Source organism: Protopterus annectens, chromosome 10.part0 (genome assembly GCF_019279795.1).
Source record: "Protopterus annectens isolate FY-2018-M chromosome 10.part0, PAN1.0, whole genome shotgun sequence".
Lineage (NCBI taxonomy): Eukaryota > Metazoa > Chordata > Ceratodontiformes > Protopteridae > Protopterus > Protopterus annectens.
In genome coordinates this window covers 478,148,634-478,167,004 of record NC_056744.1, presented here as the reverse complement: position 1 = coordinate 478,167,004, position 18,371 = coordinate 478,148,634, and the positions used below count along the sequence as shown (strand labels likewise).

Here is an 18,371-nt window from a genome sequence, read left to right as displayed (position 1 = left end):
CTGACCCTAGCTGTCAAGTGCTAAGGCACCCATGGGGGGAAACAGCTTCAAAAACATCTGGGACAACTCCATTACCAGTGCTCTGACACTGATGCTTTGGCTCTGGGACTCATCCCAATCCAATATCGTCAGAGCCAAGAAAGTAAAGGATATAGTTGAAGACAAAGTCCCTTGGACTGTCGGATCTGAACGAGGTGCACCAGAAGGATTAGGACCCATGGGAACCAAATCCAGTTATTAGAATGGCCCCTGGGAAAAGTGTGACAGGGTTACTGGGCCTGTGCCAGGACCACACCTTGGTGACAATACCAGGAGGGCTCCCAAGTGGATCTGTGTCCTAAAAATTTCCTCATCATTGGTCAATTTCCATTTCCATGAGATTTCTGTTGGATCATCCTAGCCTTGACAACGAAACTATTGATACAGATCTAGAAGATCACTTATCTTATAGGATTGGTGAATGAAGTCAAGGGCTCAACGATTCCAGAGAAAATCTAGCTCTAGAGGAGGGGATTAGGACCTGACTGACAAGTGTATCTGAATGTTTCAAAGTTTTAGGTGTTGAACCCAATGAACTGGATGGATCTGGGAACTTTTTTCTTGATTTGTCAGGCTTCTTCTCTTTTGATCTCTTATCTTCCATTCTTTTTCAAAAATAATTCTCCAAGTGTTTTTCTTCAGACTTGACTTTTTCTTTCTCTTTCCTCTTCTCAGCACTGAGAGAAGCAGATGGAAATCTTGCTTCAGAAGACATATTGGATATAGAAGACCCTGACTGTGGGGGAAACAAACCGTTAATAATTACTTTTTCACTCTTACCCTGTCATAGGTGTTTACTAGGCTAATGACCACAAGGGTCTTTTTAAGCCTAGCCATGCATTGCAAATCTCTGACAAGTTCTGATACGTATTATGTATTATCGCAACCACAGCTTTTCTGCATTGACAGCATTCTCGGCAGCATGATGTTGCCGAGAATGCTGTCAGTGCAGAAAAGCTGTGTTTGCGATGATACGCAAGTACCGATTTTTTTTTTGTGTGTAAATTGAGAAACTACGATTGTTAAGTATGTTGCAGTGATTGCCAAGTGGTCGGCTGGAGCCATGACCTGCTGTTGTAACAGGGCCCAGGTTGTACAGGCTCAACATAGTGTCATTTCATTAATCTCTGTGAAACTGATCTCAGGTCGAGCTGTCAGTGAAAATCACAGCTGTAGTTTTATGTGGCACCCGCGAGTGGTAGTTGGTTGATTGTGGAAGGCCTGTTCTCGACAAAGTAATGTTTTGAGTGCTTTCGAGGAGCAAGGGTTGTGGGGAGTATGTGCAAACTTCTTTAAACAACTGTTGCAAAAAGGAACCTCCATTATATTTTTAAACAAGGGGCATATTGTGAATAAGGAGTTTACCTGCCCTGGATAATTTTAGGCGATAACAAGCGTTTGCTATAGCATATGTTTTGCACACACTTGCACACCCACCTTTGAGGGCGTCTAAGGATTAAATAATTTTGATGGTTGTAGAAAAAGTGTTTATTGCAAAGCGACACGGTTTGAAATACACAGGTGCCACTTAACCAAACTATTTTAGTGCACCGTAACGCAATCAGAGATGCTGAGCAGTAAATGTCTCGTCAGCCCTTTTCAGAAACTAGGCCATAATTTCTCTGTTGCCTTCAGGAGAGTCAGGGTATAATTGATCACTGCTCCGTATCGCAACCACAAAATTGTCAGCATTGACAGCATTCTCGGCAGCATGATGTTTCAGCTAAGAACGGAATATTGCTGAGAATGCTATCAGTGCAGAAAAGCTGTGGTTGCGATAATACGTAAGTACCAATTTTATATATATATATATATATATATATATATATATATATATATATATATATATATATATATCTATATGAGTTCACTACGTAAACTCAAAATACTGAAATCCTGAAATTCAGTATTTCGAGTCCACAATACCAAATGAATGAAATCCCATTATATCACAATATCAAATGTTCACAATACCGAATCTGGGATGTGCGACTTTTTTGATTCTTCCACCTTTGTCTCTTATTTTTTTAATCCCTCCACCTTTGTGTGACTTTGTGTTGTGAACCCTCCACCTTTTCCGAATGCATCTGTAGTAAATCCACTTTTCACCTAGTATTACCATTCATTCCAGTATGTGTTTTAACTCCAAACAAAATAATAGTGCAAACGTTTTGTACGCCATAGATAAGCTCATCCATATAGCTTGCTGCAGAACAGCACTAGTCACCGCATACCTTACAATTGTAGAACTGTAGCAACTGCCTGTAGAAAAGCAGGGGTAGTGTATTCCACCTTGTTCTGCAAAATGTACTGAAACTGGTTGTGCCTTCATAGAATCTGACTCCGTTTAGGTGACGGTGGACACCCACTGGATAAAGTGCTTCTGATTTGCTCCACCCTATCCTGCTCACTTGTTAATGCGGACATCAAGGCAGATAGGTCAGTTGCTCTGGTACCTAGCAAGCACTTTAAGCGGTGATGCCATGCCTTAACCAAGTTCTGTGTACAAGGTAAAAACAATGAATTAAGGTCGCACACATTCCAAAAGTTCACAGGGAATAAAGGGGGAAATCTGTAATATGCTGTGGTACGTGTAGCAAACTTCCTCCATTTGCCTAATACATACTAGTATTAACTTCCTACCCTCTTCTGGAAATGACTCTTAAGGCTTTAAACGCTTCCAGTACTTCTTCTTCCAAAAGGAACGGTAAGGTAATTAGGGACTTCACAGCCAGCTGAAACCTCATGTTGCTGTTGTATAGAGAAGTTATACCTAACTGCTGAACCTTCCTCCATATGTTCCTACTGAAGTGGAAAAGGCAGCCATTTCAGGTCACTCCTGTAAGGTTCCCTCGAAAACTTTTTATTGCAGCAACCTCAAAGTCACATAACACATACTGTAAACTGGTGTTTAAGCCACAGTCCGACATGAGTTTAAATACACAATGCCACATTTTATTATATGCTTTTAAAGACTTTTTAGTCATTAGACAGTAAAGTAGTGGTATAGATTTTCTCTACCTGCCACAATTTATAAGACCATGTATGCTGTACAGTCGATGGCATATAATACCCTTATAAAAACAAGTGCCGTCCATTAGCCATATAGTGGCTGTGCTTAGGTCATGTAAATTCATCTCAGTCGTGAATACTATCACATTGTTTTCACCAGTATCATCTGTTACTCTTTTCTGTATGAACAGTCCTGTTTTGAGGGGATAGTCGTCTATGTTTAGTGTTTGAAGTGTGACATCTGGATTGCCTTTACTTGAGCTATGTTTTCTCCTGACCCATCCCACCTGTTGCAGTAAGGCATGCCTATTTGGAAGATCAGGTATTACATCTAAACTGGCAGATGCTAATACGTCTTCTACTAACAAGGTGGGTCTCGAGACAATTGCCGCTCTGTGCTTCAGCTCGCTACATACAGTATACTTTTCCTGTTCAGAAGGGTCACCAGTATTATTGTGACAGGCAGACTTTAACAACTCTTCACCAGAAGGTACAGTTAAGATTATTAACCTACATTTACACTTTAATGTTGACTTCCATTTGCAGGCACCAGTACTTTCCTGGATGTAGATTTTTTTCAAGGTGGAATCCGTATCCATCTATAATTAGAACTTGCTTTAGTTTCTGTGATATTGTAGTTTGGTATATGGTATCCTTATTCCTGCTGGGGGATAAGTCGTAGAAGCCATGTTTAGATACTACAACGTACAGTCTTTGACGTGCATAGTCTGTATTTATATCCCATTCTCGGGATTATGATGCTTTGGGATACTGAAAATGCAGGATTTCGTTCATTCGGTGTTGTGGACTTGAAATACTGAATTTCAGGATTTCAGTATTCCGAGTTTACGTAGTGGACCCATATATATATATATATAGATATATATATATATATATATATATATATATATATATATATACACACACACACACACACACACACACACACACATATATATATATATATATACATATATACATACATACATACACATATGCAACAATAATCTAAACCACTTCCAATATAAGAAAAAAAGGGTCTATATTGAATTAGCAAATGCTTAGAAAAGTGAACGCTAATTCATCGACCCCTTTTAAGCGAAAGCTTACAATCTCGAACACCCGGAACAGTGATTTTTTCACAGGGCAAAAAATCGCTGGGCCAGTTTTGGGAGTTCGCTATTTCCTCCACTGTGGTGCAATCTCGGAGTTGGTATATTTAGGTGGGGGTGTTCGAAGCCCCCCCATATTATGTAATGTTTTTTTTTTTTTTTCCTTTTTTTGTGGAACAGCAAGTTTTTTCCCTGGGGAAAAAAATCACTGTTCCAGGTGTTCGAGATTTTAAGCTTTCGCTTAAAAGGGGTTGATGAATTAGCATTCGCTAATCAAACCGTACTACAGAACACACTCTCACAAATAATAATAGTAGTCTAAGTTATTTAGAGATACTAGAAATATCTAGAAAGATCATGCTACAGCCTACAAAAAAGCTTAACACTAGCTATAAAATTACTTCAAACAAATTTTTACAGTATCCTATACTGTAATCACACTCAACTATATCTAAAGGGAAGAGTAGAGAAAGGAATTAACCAGAAAATGTTTTACTTGTTGTGACACAAATATGACAGATGTTGGATAACACGCCTGGATGGAACAGATGGCAAATCAGATCTGGAGGTACTTTAGGCAGAAGAAGGGAACTGTGGGTAAGGGAGGAATCAGAGTCTCAGATCCAAAGCTCTAGAAGGTCGGCTCCACAACTCAAATGTTGAATTGGACAAAAGCAGAAAATATCATATCATACATTTTACACTAAATGCATTAGGCAAATGTATCTCTACAGGGAAAATAGCACTGGCAGTTATACTTGCATTAATTCTATGCTACGGAGGCAATAAACAGTTTTACATTTTGCATATATGCCTTACAAGTCCAAAAGTCTCTAAAACCAAAATGGGGAAATCACTCAAATAAAAGTGAAATAAATCCATGGTTTGAGGAATTCCACTTTCTTCAATCCACTGTTCCATGAATAATTCATGAACAACAAAGCTCTATTGAAATCCAGTCTTACTATTTTTTTTAGCATTCATGTTAGCAGTACTAGCATATCCATCTACAATGTGACAGTGTTATCTGTTATGCTATCATTATCATTTAAAATTAGTTATGTTCTCTGTCACTTATATTCTCAGCCCTCTCTCTCTCTTTTCCTTGTTTTGGTCTGATTTATATACTCACCAAGGGAGTTGTAATCCACCCAATCTCTTGGCTTTCTGTCTGAGGCATAGTGTATTTCTTTGTTGGCTCCAGTGCTGCATGGTGAATTATATTCAGGAAATTTGCTAAAACAAGCAAACAGAAGGAAAAGTTATACACAAACTGTTTACAGCTATTCTTATTTGTTACATAGTATTTTATTTAGGAATGTTTAGGAATTTTCTTTTTAGTACAATATTTATTTCCAAGGAAGGTTCATAAGTGAGATCCTGCCCCCCCCCCAACTCACTCCTTAAAAATTTATCATATCTAATCCTAAGATCAAACTTCTCACTAGGAAAACCACTGAGATTTTGTGAAGTCTGTCAACTCCATTTCTCCTCATTTCAGCCATAAGCAAAGACATCTACATTTGCCTGATATAAACCACTTTCTTTTATTATTTAAATGTTTATTATTTAAGCCTTCACTCACACCCAGACCGGCTCTGTGACATAGAGAGAGAAAGTTCTGCCTGACCCAGATGATCCAACTTCATTTAGTGATGAGAGTGGTGGAAGAGGCAGGTGGGTGAGGGACAGCAGTTTCCATGCGGTGGGTGTAGCAGAGAAGGGACACATTAGGAGGAAGGTGTAGGACACCATCCATGTCAGCCACCGGGGGTAGGGGGTTGCTAATGTTCACATACAAGTATAGTTTATCTTACTGAATGCGATTATCTCATGTTTTCTGTATAGCACATCACTGTTACAGTATGTACAGGTTGCCATGCTGGCTACTTAATGTATGCATTACTCTCCTACTTTATTATTAGTGGGGAGACAAAAGGATGAAATAAAAGTTAGTTTTCTCAAGAAGAAAGTACAGTTGTGTAAGTAAACTTAACATAACAGTAGATGTTCAAATGATCACACCTGCAGTAGCCTAAGCTATTTGGGTTATATCCTACCAAGGATATAAAAGCTGGCCACCTTCCAAAGCTTCAAGGTACTTCCCAGATGCCCAAACCATTTGGCAACTCAAGCTGAACTTTCCTTTGGGTGCTAAGCCCTTCAGAGCTTTCATGCCAACTGTGAGAGGGTGGCTGAGTCCTGAAAGTATATAACTAGGAATATATATGACCACACAGTGACAAAATAGCATACTCAAAAACTAAGAGGGATGGAAGGAGGGAGTATTTGAACATTTACTGTTATGGTAAGTTTACTTACACAGCTGTGCTTTGTTCATCATATTGATCACTGCTGCAGTAAACTAAGCTATATGGGTAGATTACCCTAGCTTACAACATTTGGGAGGTGGGAGGTGGAAGGGGAAGGATCCAGGAGCCTCTGGAGAATGGTACTAGCTAAAGCCTGCTCTAGACCTAGAGAAGGAATCAAGCCTGTAATGCTTTGTACATGTATATGCAGAGGACTAAGCTGCTGCTTCTGGAATACTTCTAGAATCCAATCCTTTCCAAAATGCCATAAGTGCAGCCAAGACACTGGTAGAGTAAATCTTGATCCTGCCTGGAATAGTTTTGTTGCTGTGTGAATAACAAAAAGTAATAGCCTGAGACAACCTTTTGAAAATAGTCTGTTTTGACACACTGTCCCTTCTTCTTACCTTTACAAGAAATGAACAACGTATCTTCATGTTGGGGTTCAGGAAAGAAAACATGGAGATGGGTAGCTTGGAAACTTGGATACCACTTTAGGCATAAGGGAAGGATGCCTATACCCTATATCTGTGTGAAATGAGATAGGGCTGACTCACCATACAAGACTGCAGATCAGATGCTCTTCTTGCACAGGTCACAGCAATCAGTAAAATTGTTTTCCATGTTAAGAACCTCAAGTCATCCAGATGAGCTGGTTCGAATGGAGCAAGTGTTAGCTTCTCTAACACAAAATTAAGATCCCAAGGAGAAGCCTCCAGTTTTCTTGGAGTTCACCTATGCAAAACTATTTTCAAAAACATTTTGACATGAGGATGTATTGAAAGAGAGGGATCCATGGGCAGACATACTGAAATGGCTGACAAACCTTAATAGAGGAGTAAGAAAAGCCATAGGATGGTAACTCACAGAAATATGGTAAAATTAGAGAAACTCTAGCCCTGAAAGGATGCAGGTTATGTTTTTGGTACAAACTAGAAAACCTTTTCCATTTACACATATGTGATTTTCTAGTAGCATGTTTACTTTTCTCCTTTAGTACCTGCTGCATATCTTCAGTAAACAGTGTCTAAAAGGAATTAAGACCCTATCATCCAAGCAGTCATTTGAAGTTGATTGAGGTCGGGATGCATCAAACACTCTTGTTCTTGTGTGAGTAGATCCATTATGATAGGGAGCTTGTCCTAATTGCCCCTGGATGATTCCTTCTAAATCTTCAAACGTATCCTGGGTATATGTGAAAAGGGTGGAAAAGCATACAGGAGCATTCTTGTCCAAGGAGAGAAAAAGACATCTCCCTCCCAGGCCTTCTTGCAAGGAGTTCTGGAGCAGAGTATCACTAGCTGATTGTTCAGAGAGGCGGTAAACAGGAATACTTGAGGAACTCCCCTCAGTTGGATCAACTTTTGGATGACTTCTAATCTAGTTTCCATTCTTAAGGGTCTGCCTTTGTCCTGTTTAGCTTGTCTGATACACAGTTTTGCTCTGGCAGTATGTAGGATACCTATAGAGTGAGACTGTGCTGTAAAGCTGTATCCCAAGCTAACATGGCTACTCTGTTTAAGGGGTAAGACCTGGTTCTCCCTTGCTTCCTGATGTGCCACATGACTGTTTTATTGTCTGTAACAACTTGAAGAGGTCCAGAAGACCACAGATAATTCAGAGAGTTGAGTGCCTTGATTACGACAAGCATATCCTTTATATTTATGTGCTTGTGTCTATCCTTGTCATCCCAGATACCTTGCACTTTTATCCCTCCTGACATTGCTCCTCAAGCAAAGTCTGACATGTCTGTGTTGACTGACTGCTTTGCAGCAGAGAGGGAGAAGGTAAGACCTAGATTTAGGGATATTCACTGTCACAGCCATGTGCTTTCTATTCTGACAAATCCCGGAACTGGAATTTAAAAAGGTAAATAGTGTTGGTGCTGGGACCAAAGAGACTTCAGATAACCACTGTATTTTTCTCATGTGGGCTCTTGTTAGAGGTATCATGAGAATCATAGATGCCATGAAACCCAAAATCCTGAGGTATTCCCTTGCACAGACCAAAGTACGAGTTTAAAACTCTTGAAATAGATCTAGATACAGATCTATTTTTTCCTATGGGGAAAAAAGCTCTTCAAACTGAGGTGTCTAGCAGATAACCCAGGAATACAATCCTGTGTGATGGAGTCAAAAATGACTTTTGAATGTTCTCTTGGAATCCTAGCTTGTGTTAGAGATCTCTCACCCAAAAGAGAGCCTCATGACATTTACAAAACTCTGCACAGATAAGCAAGTTGTCTAAATATGGAAAATGTGGATAAACTGTAGCTTGCAAAGAGCTCTAACTAGAGCTAGACACTTTGTAAACACTCTTGGTGCAGTGGACAGTCCAAATGGTAAGGCAGAGAACTGATAATGTGGTCCAGACACACAAAACCTTAAGAAAGACTTGAAGTCTGGATAAAGCGAGATGTGATAAGCATCTTTAAATCTAGTGTAATAAGACAACTTAAACAAGGAAGTAGTGGGTTGTGTATTGGCAGCATTTTGAACTTGGGCACTATCACAAATTGGTTTGGAAAGAAAGATACAGAACATTTCTCCAGACATTTTCTTTCTTTGGCACAAAAATATCCTTAAATAAAAACCTTTTTCAAAACTGTCTGCATTACTCCCTGAAACAACACATGCTGAAAGGACAGGGGGAAATAGGGTAGTCTGTCTGGAGAATGAGGAATTACTCCCTGAAAGGAAGGAACCTCCTTCCACTGTCATCTGTAACCTTTATGAATGATCTTCAGACCTCATTTGTCTGAAACTGTCTGTTGCCAAAGCGAAAGAAATGTAGATTCAGACTTTCTGGATGACATAAGGGAATGCCAGAGCAGGAGAGGGAGGCCTGGTCCCTTAAATGGTCATTCTGACTTGTTATACTGGCCTTTGTTTTTTTTGGGGGGGCTTCCTACTTTCTTTTTGGAACTCCTTGCCATTGCTTCTTAAATGTCTGCTTACTAGCATTTTAACGAGACTGTTCATTTTATCTCTTGACAAAACTAGACAAGGGGGAAGAGAATCCCATGGAAATTTTGGAAAGGAAGGGCTGAAAATCTGAGAGAGTCCAAAAATCAGCTTACCTCTCTCATCACATTTCCTGATATCCTTTGCAGGTGCAGCAGAGGGTCCAAAAACTCTCTATCCAAAGGAGAATTTAAAATGTCAATTTTTACATCCTGTAGGAGGTTCTGAGAATGCAGCCAAGTAAACCTCCTCAGTACAGTACCACTTGCCATAACCCTGGAAGAGGTATCAATAAAGTCATACACACACTTTAAAGAATGAACTGTGACCTGTAAAATGGAAGTAACCAAAGCATTCAAAGCAGATTTTTCCTCACAAGAAGAAACTGCATTCAAAACATTCCTCGCATTTTCACACTAAGTCAGAATAAACTTTTAACATACAAGTGTGACAGTTCAAAACTGTGAAAATCAAAGCTGCAGAAGCATACAAGTTTTTCCCTTACTTATCAATTATTTTAACATCTGTGTCAGAAAAGGAAAGGACTGGTAACTACATGTTTAGCAGCAGCAGGATTAACTTAAGCTATAGCTGCCGGATCAAGTTTGGGAAGAGTGTATGAAAACCTTAGGGGCAGCAGGCTAACTGTCGAGGAAATTGCAGGGAGTGACGCACATCCTCCAATGCAGACAGTACAGGAAGAATGGGAGAAGGTTCTGGAAATTCCATTTGTAACAGCTCATAGTATTTTTGAGGGGCTGAGAAACATCAGTGTTCTCCTACAGAAAACACTGGCACATTATGGAAATAATGTCAAAGAAAGAGAATCCCTCACAGAAAGAATCAGATATCATGTTCACCTCCGAGTCTAAATCAGAAATTTGGTGAGAAAACCCTGCATCTGTCCCTTCACCTTTATGTCTAGATTAAAGAAGGATCAATTGTCTGAATTAGACCTTGAACCAGACCTAATAAAATATTCCTATCCAGACAAATTTCAGCAGGAGCACATACATGTTAAGTTTTCTGTTTCTTATGGACAGGAACATTGGGTCCAACACGGTTGTTAATGGTAGCAGCAACAGCAGCTTCCCCAGGGATAGACACAACATTCTGACTAAACAGGTAGGACTTCCCTGCTCCTTCTCCCCAGGACCGACAAAAGTGTTTCTCCCTTCTCCAAATGGACCCCAACAGCAGCAGAGGATGTGGCTAGCCCCCTCCCCTGGTCCATACTGGCTATAAGAACTACACAAGAGGGTTATATGGTAAAAGATGAGTGGTCTGAGGAACCAGCTTTGGCCACAGCAGTGTCACCCACCTGCAGCTGATGCAAATTGCTATCCTGCTGTGGTGGGAAAGTCTGCCTAACTTTTTCTTTATGTAGCTGGAAGAAGGACCAATAGTTTGGTCCATAGTCAATCCAAAAATAGTGCCTCTTTCATGGGGAAACCAGAAGATACAAGCTGGTAAAAGTCCTAAAAAGTAATTTTTCCCTAGTAAAAACATAGTAAAAAACACATTGATATACTTAGCCAGCCACAAAAATTCAAATAAACATGTTTTTTCCACAGAAGAAATTGTTTTACAATGTTTTAAGAAACTTTTGAACCAACAGGAAAAAAGTGTGATCCTTTTTTAAAAGTACAGTTAAGTCTTTTGACAGTCCGTTAAAACACAAACTCCTAGATAAAAAAAAAAACTAGGAAAGTATATTTAAACAATACATTTTAAATATGGAAGGCTTTTACCTAAAGAGAACTTATCTGCTCAGCAAAGGAACAGCAGAAGCTGACTTTCGATCCGCTCTTCAGTGACAGGAAAGCTCTGAAGGGCTTGGTGCCCAAACCTATGTTTTTAGACAGCTCAGCTTGAGCAGCCTAATGGTTTGGGTGCATGGAAGTGCCCAGAAACTTTGGAAGCTGGCCAGCTGGATTTAATCCATATAGCTTAGGCTACTGAAGCAGTGATCAATATGACAAACATTGCCAGTTTTTCATTTTTGAAAGTTACTAGTCCTAGGAGATGCCATATTATTACTATTTCTCTGCCCCCATTTTATGTAGAAGCATAGTAATATGCTAAATACTACAAAGAAAGTACAGTTGTGTGAACTTACCATAAATGTAGATGTTCAAGTGTATTCACTGTTGCAGTCATCACATTTGGGTTATCCCTGCTAGGGTAGCCCTTGGCCGGCCCGAATACCAGAGGCTTAGTATTTCTGCGTTGGTTGCTGTTGCTTCAGGACTAGTAATGGCGTAGACTGCCTTACTTTATATATCAGTTTTTCTTGCCCTGTCAGGAGTCCCCAAGTGGGAGCCAGGTTCTGGTGGAAGAACCCTACCAGTAGAAAGTAAATACCAAAATGTCCCTTGTAAGGAGATAAAAGAGAGAAGAGGGGGATGGAGGGAGGGAAACCAGGACTGCAATAGTGAATACACTCGAACATCTACATTTATGGTAAGCGTACACAACTGAACTATGTTCTGTTACAGTCATCAGATTTGGGTTGATTCCCAAAGCTGAGGAAAAGGGTGGAGGCAGTCAAGGAGACTAGAGGCTGGCTAGGATGCCTTGCAAGACTGCAGTGGCAAACCCTGTCCTGGATTTGGAGAAGATAGGCAGGTGGTAATGTTTGACGAAAGTGTGAACAGATGTCCAGGTGGCAGCCTCCAGGATGTCCCTGGTGGGGACTCCTCTGAGGAAAGCTGCAGAGATGGAGGCTTCTCTAGTGGAGGGAGTCCGGACCCCATTAGGGGGAGGCTTTCCATGTTGCTTGTAACAGAAATGGATGCAGTGTGCTATCCATTTGGAAATTGTTTGTTTGGAGATGGCTTTGCCCTCTGCCCCTGCAGCAAAGCTAACCAGCAATTGATCAGATTTTCTGTACGATTTAGTCCTGTCTAGATAGAATCTGAGCTGTCTGTGCACATCTAGAGAGTGCAGGATCCTTTCCCCCTTGCTCTGTGGGTTAGGGAAAAAGGTGGGCAAATGAATGGATTGGTTGAGTGCCACACTGGACACCACTTTGGGCATGAAGGCTGAGTTAGTCTTGTGGAAAACCCTGTCAGCATGGAAGATGATGAAGGGCTCCACAGCCATAAGTGCTTGTAGCTCAGAGACCCTTTTGGCTGAAGTGATGGCCAGAAAGAATCATGTCTTACAGGAGGAAATTTTAACTCTGCTGAAGATGCTGGTTCGAAGTGGGGGGCAGGGTGAGCTTTTCCAACACAAAGTTAAGGTCCCAAGCTGGGATAGGTGCCCTTCTGGGTGGCCTCAAGTTGCTAGTCCTTCTTAGGAATTGTTTGATCAGAGGGTGCGAGAAAATGGGCTGCTCAGTGGGGAAATGAGCAGAGATAGCAGAGGCATGAATTTTAATAGAGGAAAAAAGAGAGACCACTGTGTAGCAGATCAGCTAAGTAATCCAGGATGAGAGGGAGGGAGGGCTGTACCGTATCGGATCCCTTAGCCTGAATCTAGGTGCAGAACCTTTTCCATTTGTCAGCATAAGACTTTCTAGTGCTGGGGCGTCTGGCCTCATGTATAACATCTAGAACCTGTTTACTGAGGTTGGCAGATTGATCGGTGATTAGGGAATAAGCCAAGCTGCCAAATTGAGGGTCTGCAATTGGGGATGCATGAATTCTCCTTCCCTCTGGGTCAGGAGGGTTGGGGTCTGAGTGAGATGCCAAGGTGGCAGTGGGGACAGGCTGCGCAACAGTGGGTACCAATGCTGGTGAGACCAGTCTGGAGCAATAAGAATTGTCCTTGGCTTTTCCTTCCTTATTTTGAGCAGTACCCTGTGGATGAGAGGTAGTGGAGGAAAGGCATAGACCGATAGATTGACCCAGGAGAAGGACAGGGCATCCACTTTCCAAGCCATGCAGTGATGCTCCCTGGTGCAGAACTTGCTGAGCTGATGGTTGGTGTGGGAGGAAAAGAAGTAAACCTACGGGGTGCCCCATTTCTGAGTTATTAGGGTGAAAGTTCTTTTGTCTAGCTGCCACTCATGTAGGTCAAGAAGACTTCTGCTTAAGTGGTCTGCCATAGAGTTTAGAGAACCTGGCAGGAATTGTGCTAGCAGGTGGAGTTGTATGGCAGAGGCTGTGTGCCAAAGGGTCATGGCCAGCCTGCATAGAGGGTAGGAGTGGGTCCCTGCCTGCTTGTTGATATACCACATCATAGTGGTGTTATCTGGTTTGATCAGGAGAGCCCCTGGGGAGAGAAGGGGCCTGAAAACTGTCAATGCATGCTGGCCAGCTAACACCTCTTTTTGGTTGATGTGCAGATGGATTTGGTGTGGGCTCCATTGTCCCTGTATGCACTTGCCATCTAGGTGTGCACCCAAGGCATACTCTGATGCATCTGCGGTGAGGGACTGGATGGTGGGGGGTGGTGAGAAAGGTAGTCCCTTGTTGTGGGAGCATGTTGCTGCCCACCAAAGAAAATCTTTTCGGAGGCAAGGTATTATAGATATAGGAGTTTCCAGGTCTTGAGAGTGTTGACACCAAAGGCTTATTAGGTGTCATTAAAGTTTCCTTATACGCAGTCTGGCATATGGAATTAGTAGAATGCAAGATGCCATGAACCCCAGTGCTTGCAGATTTTCCTTGCGGATAACTGGGGTCTGGTGGCTAGTTGAGAGAAGTAGGCTGTCAGGTAAGTTTGCTTCTCTGGTGTAAGGAATGCCATCTGGGATGCTGTGTCCAGGTTTGCTCTCAGGAATATAATCCTTTGGATGGGTATTGTTTGGATTTCTTTTCCTTGATTGTGTACCCTAGGGAGGTCAGTAGGGACTTTACAAAGGCCAGGTGCTTGAGCAACTTTTCCTGACTGTCTGCCTGAATTAGGCAGTTGTCTAAGTATGGGTAAATTTGGATATTCCTTTGTCTGCAAAAGGCAATGGCCGGAGACAGACATTTTGTGAAAACTCTAGGAGCAGTAGATAAGCCAAAGGGAAGTGCAGAGATCCTGCCCTGAAACGCACATATTTCCTGCATGATTCCCTGATAGAAATGTGGAGGTAGGCCTCTTTTAGGTCTAGGGTGGCTAGCCAAGCATCCTTGGAGAGCATGGGTAGTGGTTGCTGGAGGGTGAGCATTTTGAATTTTGGTATCACCAAGAAGATGTTTAGAATGGAAAGATCAGGGATGGGGCACCAGGTGTCCTCTTTTCTGGGTACAAGAAAAAGTCTGGAGTAGAAACCTTGGCCTTTCTGTTCTGTAGGGACGTGCTCTATTGCCCTTATAGAGAGCAGGGAAAGGACTTGCTTTTGCGCCTCTGCCCACTGGTTTGGAGGTAGATCTCTGAACCCTTTTGGAGTTGGAAGAGTGTGGAAGGTAAATTTGTATTTCTGGGACACTATGTTAAGGACCCAGCTGTTGTTGGTATTGGTGGCCAAGGTGCTTGCGTGAAAGGAGAGTTTTCCTCCTAGGGGTAAGTGAAGGTGGGCAGAAGGGGGGGGGGAGAGTCATTGTGAGTTCTTACCATGAGGGGGTGGCTTAGAACTTCCTGTTTTAGAAGTGGAGGAATTCTACTGTTTTGATCTCTGCATTTCCTGTGGCTTCTGTCTGGGGAGTCTGCTTCCATGGGGTCTGGGCTGAACTGATCTGGTGGGAGCAGGAAAGGACCAGTGCTTGGAGGGGCAATGTCTGCTGAACTTGGGTGGCTGGACCTGTAAGAAATCCTTAACTGTCTGCATAGATTTAGGTTTTTCTTCCATCTTTTTTAAGACCTCCTCTGCCTTAGTGCCAAATAAGCTGTCTTTGTGCAAGGGTGCATCCAACAATTTAGATTTAACATGGTCTGGCAAGGGCTGTTCCTTAAGCAATGCATGCCTTCTAAGGGCAAAACTGGTGACTGCTGCCCTGCAAGAAGCTTCTAGGGCATCAAAACCACAGTGCAAGGTGTGTTTAGCTACTTGACTTGCAAAATGCATTAACACTTGTAACTCTTTAGATTCTGCACAAGCAGGAAAGGAAGACACTTTTTGTTTGAGGGTTTCCATGGTATGTTGCTGAAATTGTAGCATATGGAACTGGCAATTTAGTGCTCTGACAGCAAGAGTAGCAGAGGTGTATACTTTTTTACCCAGTCTGTCTAGTGCTTGGGAATCCCTATCTGAGGGGGTGGGATTCTTAGCAGAGGTTGCTTTAATTCCTTTAGGCCCTTGAGAAATTACCTCAGGGTCAGCAGTAGGATTTTTAAAAAGAAATTTGTGTTAGTCAGGGACTCTGTAGTACCTGTCAGGTTTTCTGGGTGCAGGAGGGAGGGTGTCAGGAGTCAAACTAGATTCCAGGAAAACATCGTCCACAGCATCCAGGACTGGGGGAATGGCCAGGGGTCTGTGCGGTGGAAGATCTAAGAATTCCCTGAGTCTCCTTTTAGACTGAGGGTAGTCTTGACATTCCCATTGTAAATGCTCCCTTAAGGTATAAAGGCTTTCCCCAAAGGAAAAGTCCTCGGGGGGAGAGGCTGAAAGAATGGAGTCCTCTGCATCAGAATCCTCATAAGCAGAGAGGGGTTGCATATCTTCATATTCAGATGCATCAGAGTCATGAGACTCCTGTTCAGACAAAACTACTGGGGACAGATTTATTTTTCTTTTGGAAGGGGTAGCTTGGCTTCCCCTAATCAGCATGATAAGGTCTTCCACCATGTTAAGTATTTGAGACTGAGATTGGGTTGTTGGTTTCTTGGGTGTGGTTCACACTCTGGGCCTTAGAAACTCGGTAGTTTTCAAAAGAATAGTAGATGCAAAAGAGGCGAGAATCGGTAGTGCGAATTACTTCCTCAGAAGCTCGTGCCTGCTCAGCGGCTCCGGATCCATCCAAGGAAGGGACAACCACAGGATCCTTAGTCGAAGAAGAGTTTTGCGACATACCAGACTCTGAAAGGGTCTCGGTAGCAGTCTGCGAATCCACAGAAGCAGGCATCAGGAGCTGCAAAAGCGCTTCACTGAGGACTGGAGAACTGACGACTAGCTTAACAGAAGTCTCGTCAGTAGGTTTGGACCTGTGCGGTCTGTCTTTGTCTTTATCCTTACATTTTTTCAGATCTGCTGTCGGTTGGCTTACTGAAGCCATATCGGAATTTGAGGACTGTAAGCGAAAATATCTAGCAACAATAAGGGCCCGATAACGTATAGTTCTGGTGTTGAACAAAGCACAAAAGTGACAAAGGGGGACATTGTGGTCTGGGCCTAAGCAAGTGACGCAGTAAGAATGAAAGTCTCGGTGTGGTATTTGTTTTCCACAGGCAAGACAATTGTTAACTTTTTCTGACATCGGTTAGTGTAAGAAAAAAAGGATCTCCAATGGGGTACTTAGCTTTAGAAGACTTCAGCTTCAATTCGGAAGACGACACTCAGGTAGTGGCCAACTGGCACTCGTGCAAACTTCTTCTGCTTCGGACTCCATGGCAAGAAAGACTGATGTAATGGCATCAGCTGCCTTACTTTATACTACTGACGACCTGACGTTAGTCCTGAAGTGACAGCAACCGATACAGAAATACTAAGCCTCTGGTATTCAGGCCGGTCGAGGGCTACCCTGGCAGGGATAACCCAAATGTGATGACTGCAACAGTGAAACATGAAGAACATCAGAATTTACAGCAGTTAGAGTCTTCCTTTAACATTTTAATTAACAGACACTAAGAAGCTAGTTGCTCATTCTAGCTGATCACCAATAACATCCCTATTACCTTTTATCTCTGGTTGACATCTGTTAGAGTTTATTAATATGCATACTTTTCTGTGGTAGGGCGGATATGTAATATATACAATAATATAAAATAGCACTTTCTTGCTAATGCTTATGAGAAGAGCTGTAGATTGCTTATCTTGTGTTCTGTACAGATCACCAGTCTTGAGCCCTCCTCAACTGCAGCAATCCACTTACTCCAACTGTAACAAGTGGCTTGCCGCATTAGAATACCAAATATGAAGTGCTTCAGTAGTGACTGCAAATACAAATCCGGCATTCACTTTTAAATGCTGATACGGTAATACTCCCCCATTGGCAATTATTAATCATGGCCCCTGACACCTTATGCCCAGGGCAGCCATTCCTTTGTCCTTATCTAGCTATACCTCTGCTTACTAACACCTTGGTTTCAGGGTACATGGAAGTATAGAGATGAGATAATATCTGGAATGTAGCTACCAGGATTGTGCTCTTTTTTTGTTTTGCTCTTCCTTAAAATACAAACCTAGTAAATCAAGTTCTGAAATTGAAATCAGGCATTCATTCTATACCCTACCTAGGATCACAGGATCACTGGATATATAAGGCAATTTGACCAATGCCTATGTGCTCCTTGCCAATAACCAGACTCTGGCTCTACCACCTTTATCAAACCGGTTAAGGCCTGTTAAGTCCCAGAGTAAATGTAAGGGTACTCATCCAGTTGTCCAAGCTATGTTTGAAGGACAACAAGGAATCGCATTACCTGACCCACAGGGAGAGCATATTCCAAAGCAAGGGGAGGTGTCGGGTGATGAACCTTTCCCCTCCTAGTATCATTTATTTCCTGATGTAGGTTGTGATCTCTTGTTCTAGTCTTGACTGCTCTGTCAGACTTACTGAGATAATAAGAGGTCAAGGACAGCAGAATCCCTGAGGGCATAGTAAGCAAGCCACAGATCCCACCTCAGAATCCTGTAAAGCACTAAGTACAGGGACAAGGATTCCAGTCTCTACTGGTAGCTAAGATTTTCTGAGGCCAGGGATAATTTTTCTTATGTATTTTTGCATTTGTTTCAAGTTTTGTACGTCAAAAGTAAGCTACATGTCAAAGGGTGTGTGTTACATTCTATAAGGAGTCTGGCCAGGGCAGACTATATGGAACAATGACTTTCTTAGTTTTAGAAGAAATGCTTTTGGCAGCTAATTATGAGATATAGAAGGATTTCCTAACCACAGTTGACA

General features: G+C 42.0%; 1 protein-coding gene across 2 annotated transcripts in view; it reads right to left on the bottom strand.

The window, feature by feature from the left end:
* The window catches only part of FAM183A (family with sequence similarity 183 member A), a 264,612-nt gene that overhangs the window by 79,480 nt on the left and 166,761 nt on the right, over window positions 1-18,371 (bottom strand). For both annotated transcript variants that reach the window (XM_044085372.1, XM_044085373.1), the window contains one exon: window positions 5,296-5,399. In XM_044085372.1, coding sequence (XP_043941307.1) covers window positions 5,296-5,399 — 104 coding nt within the window. The remainder of the gene's footprint in view (window positions 1-5,295; window positions 5,400-18,371) is intronic.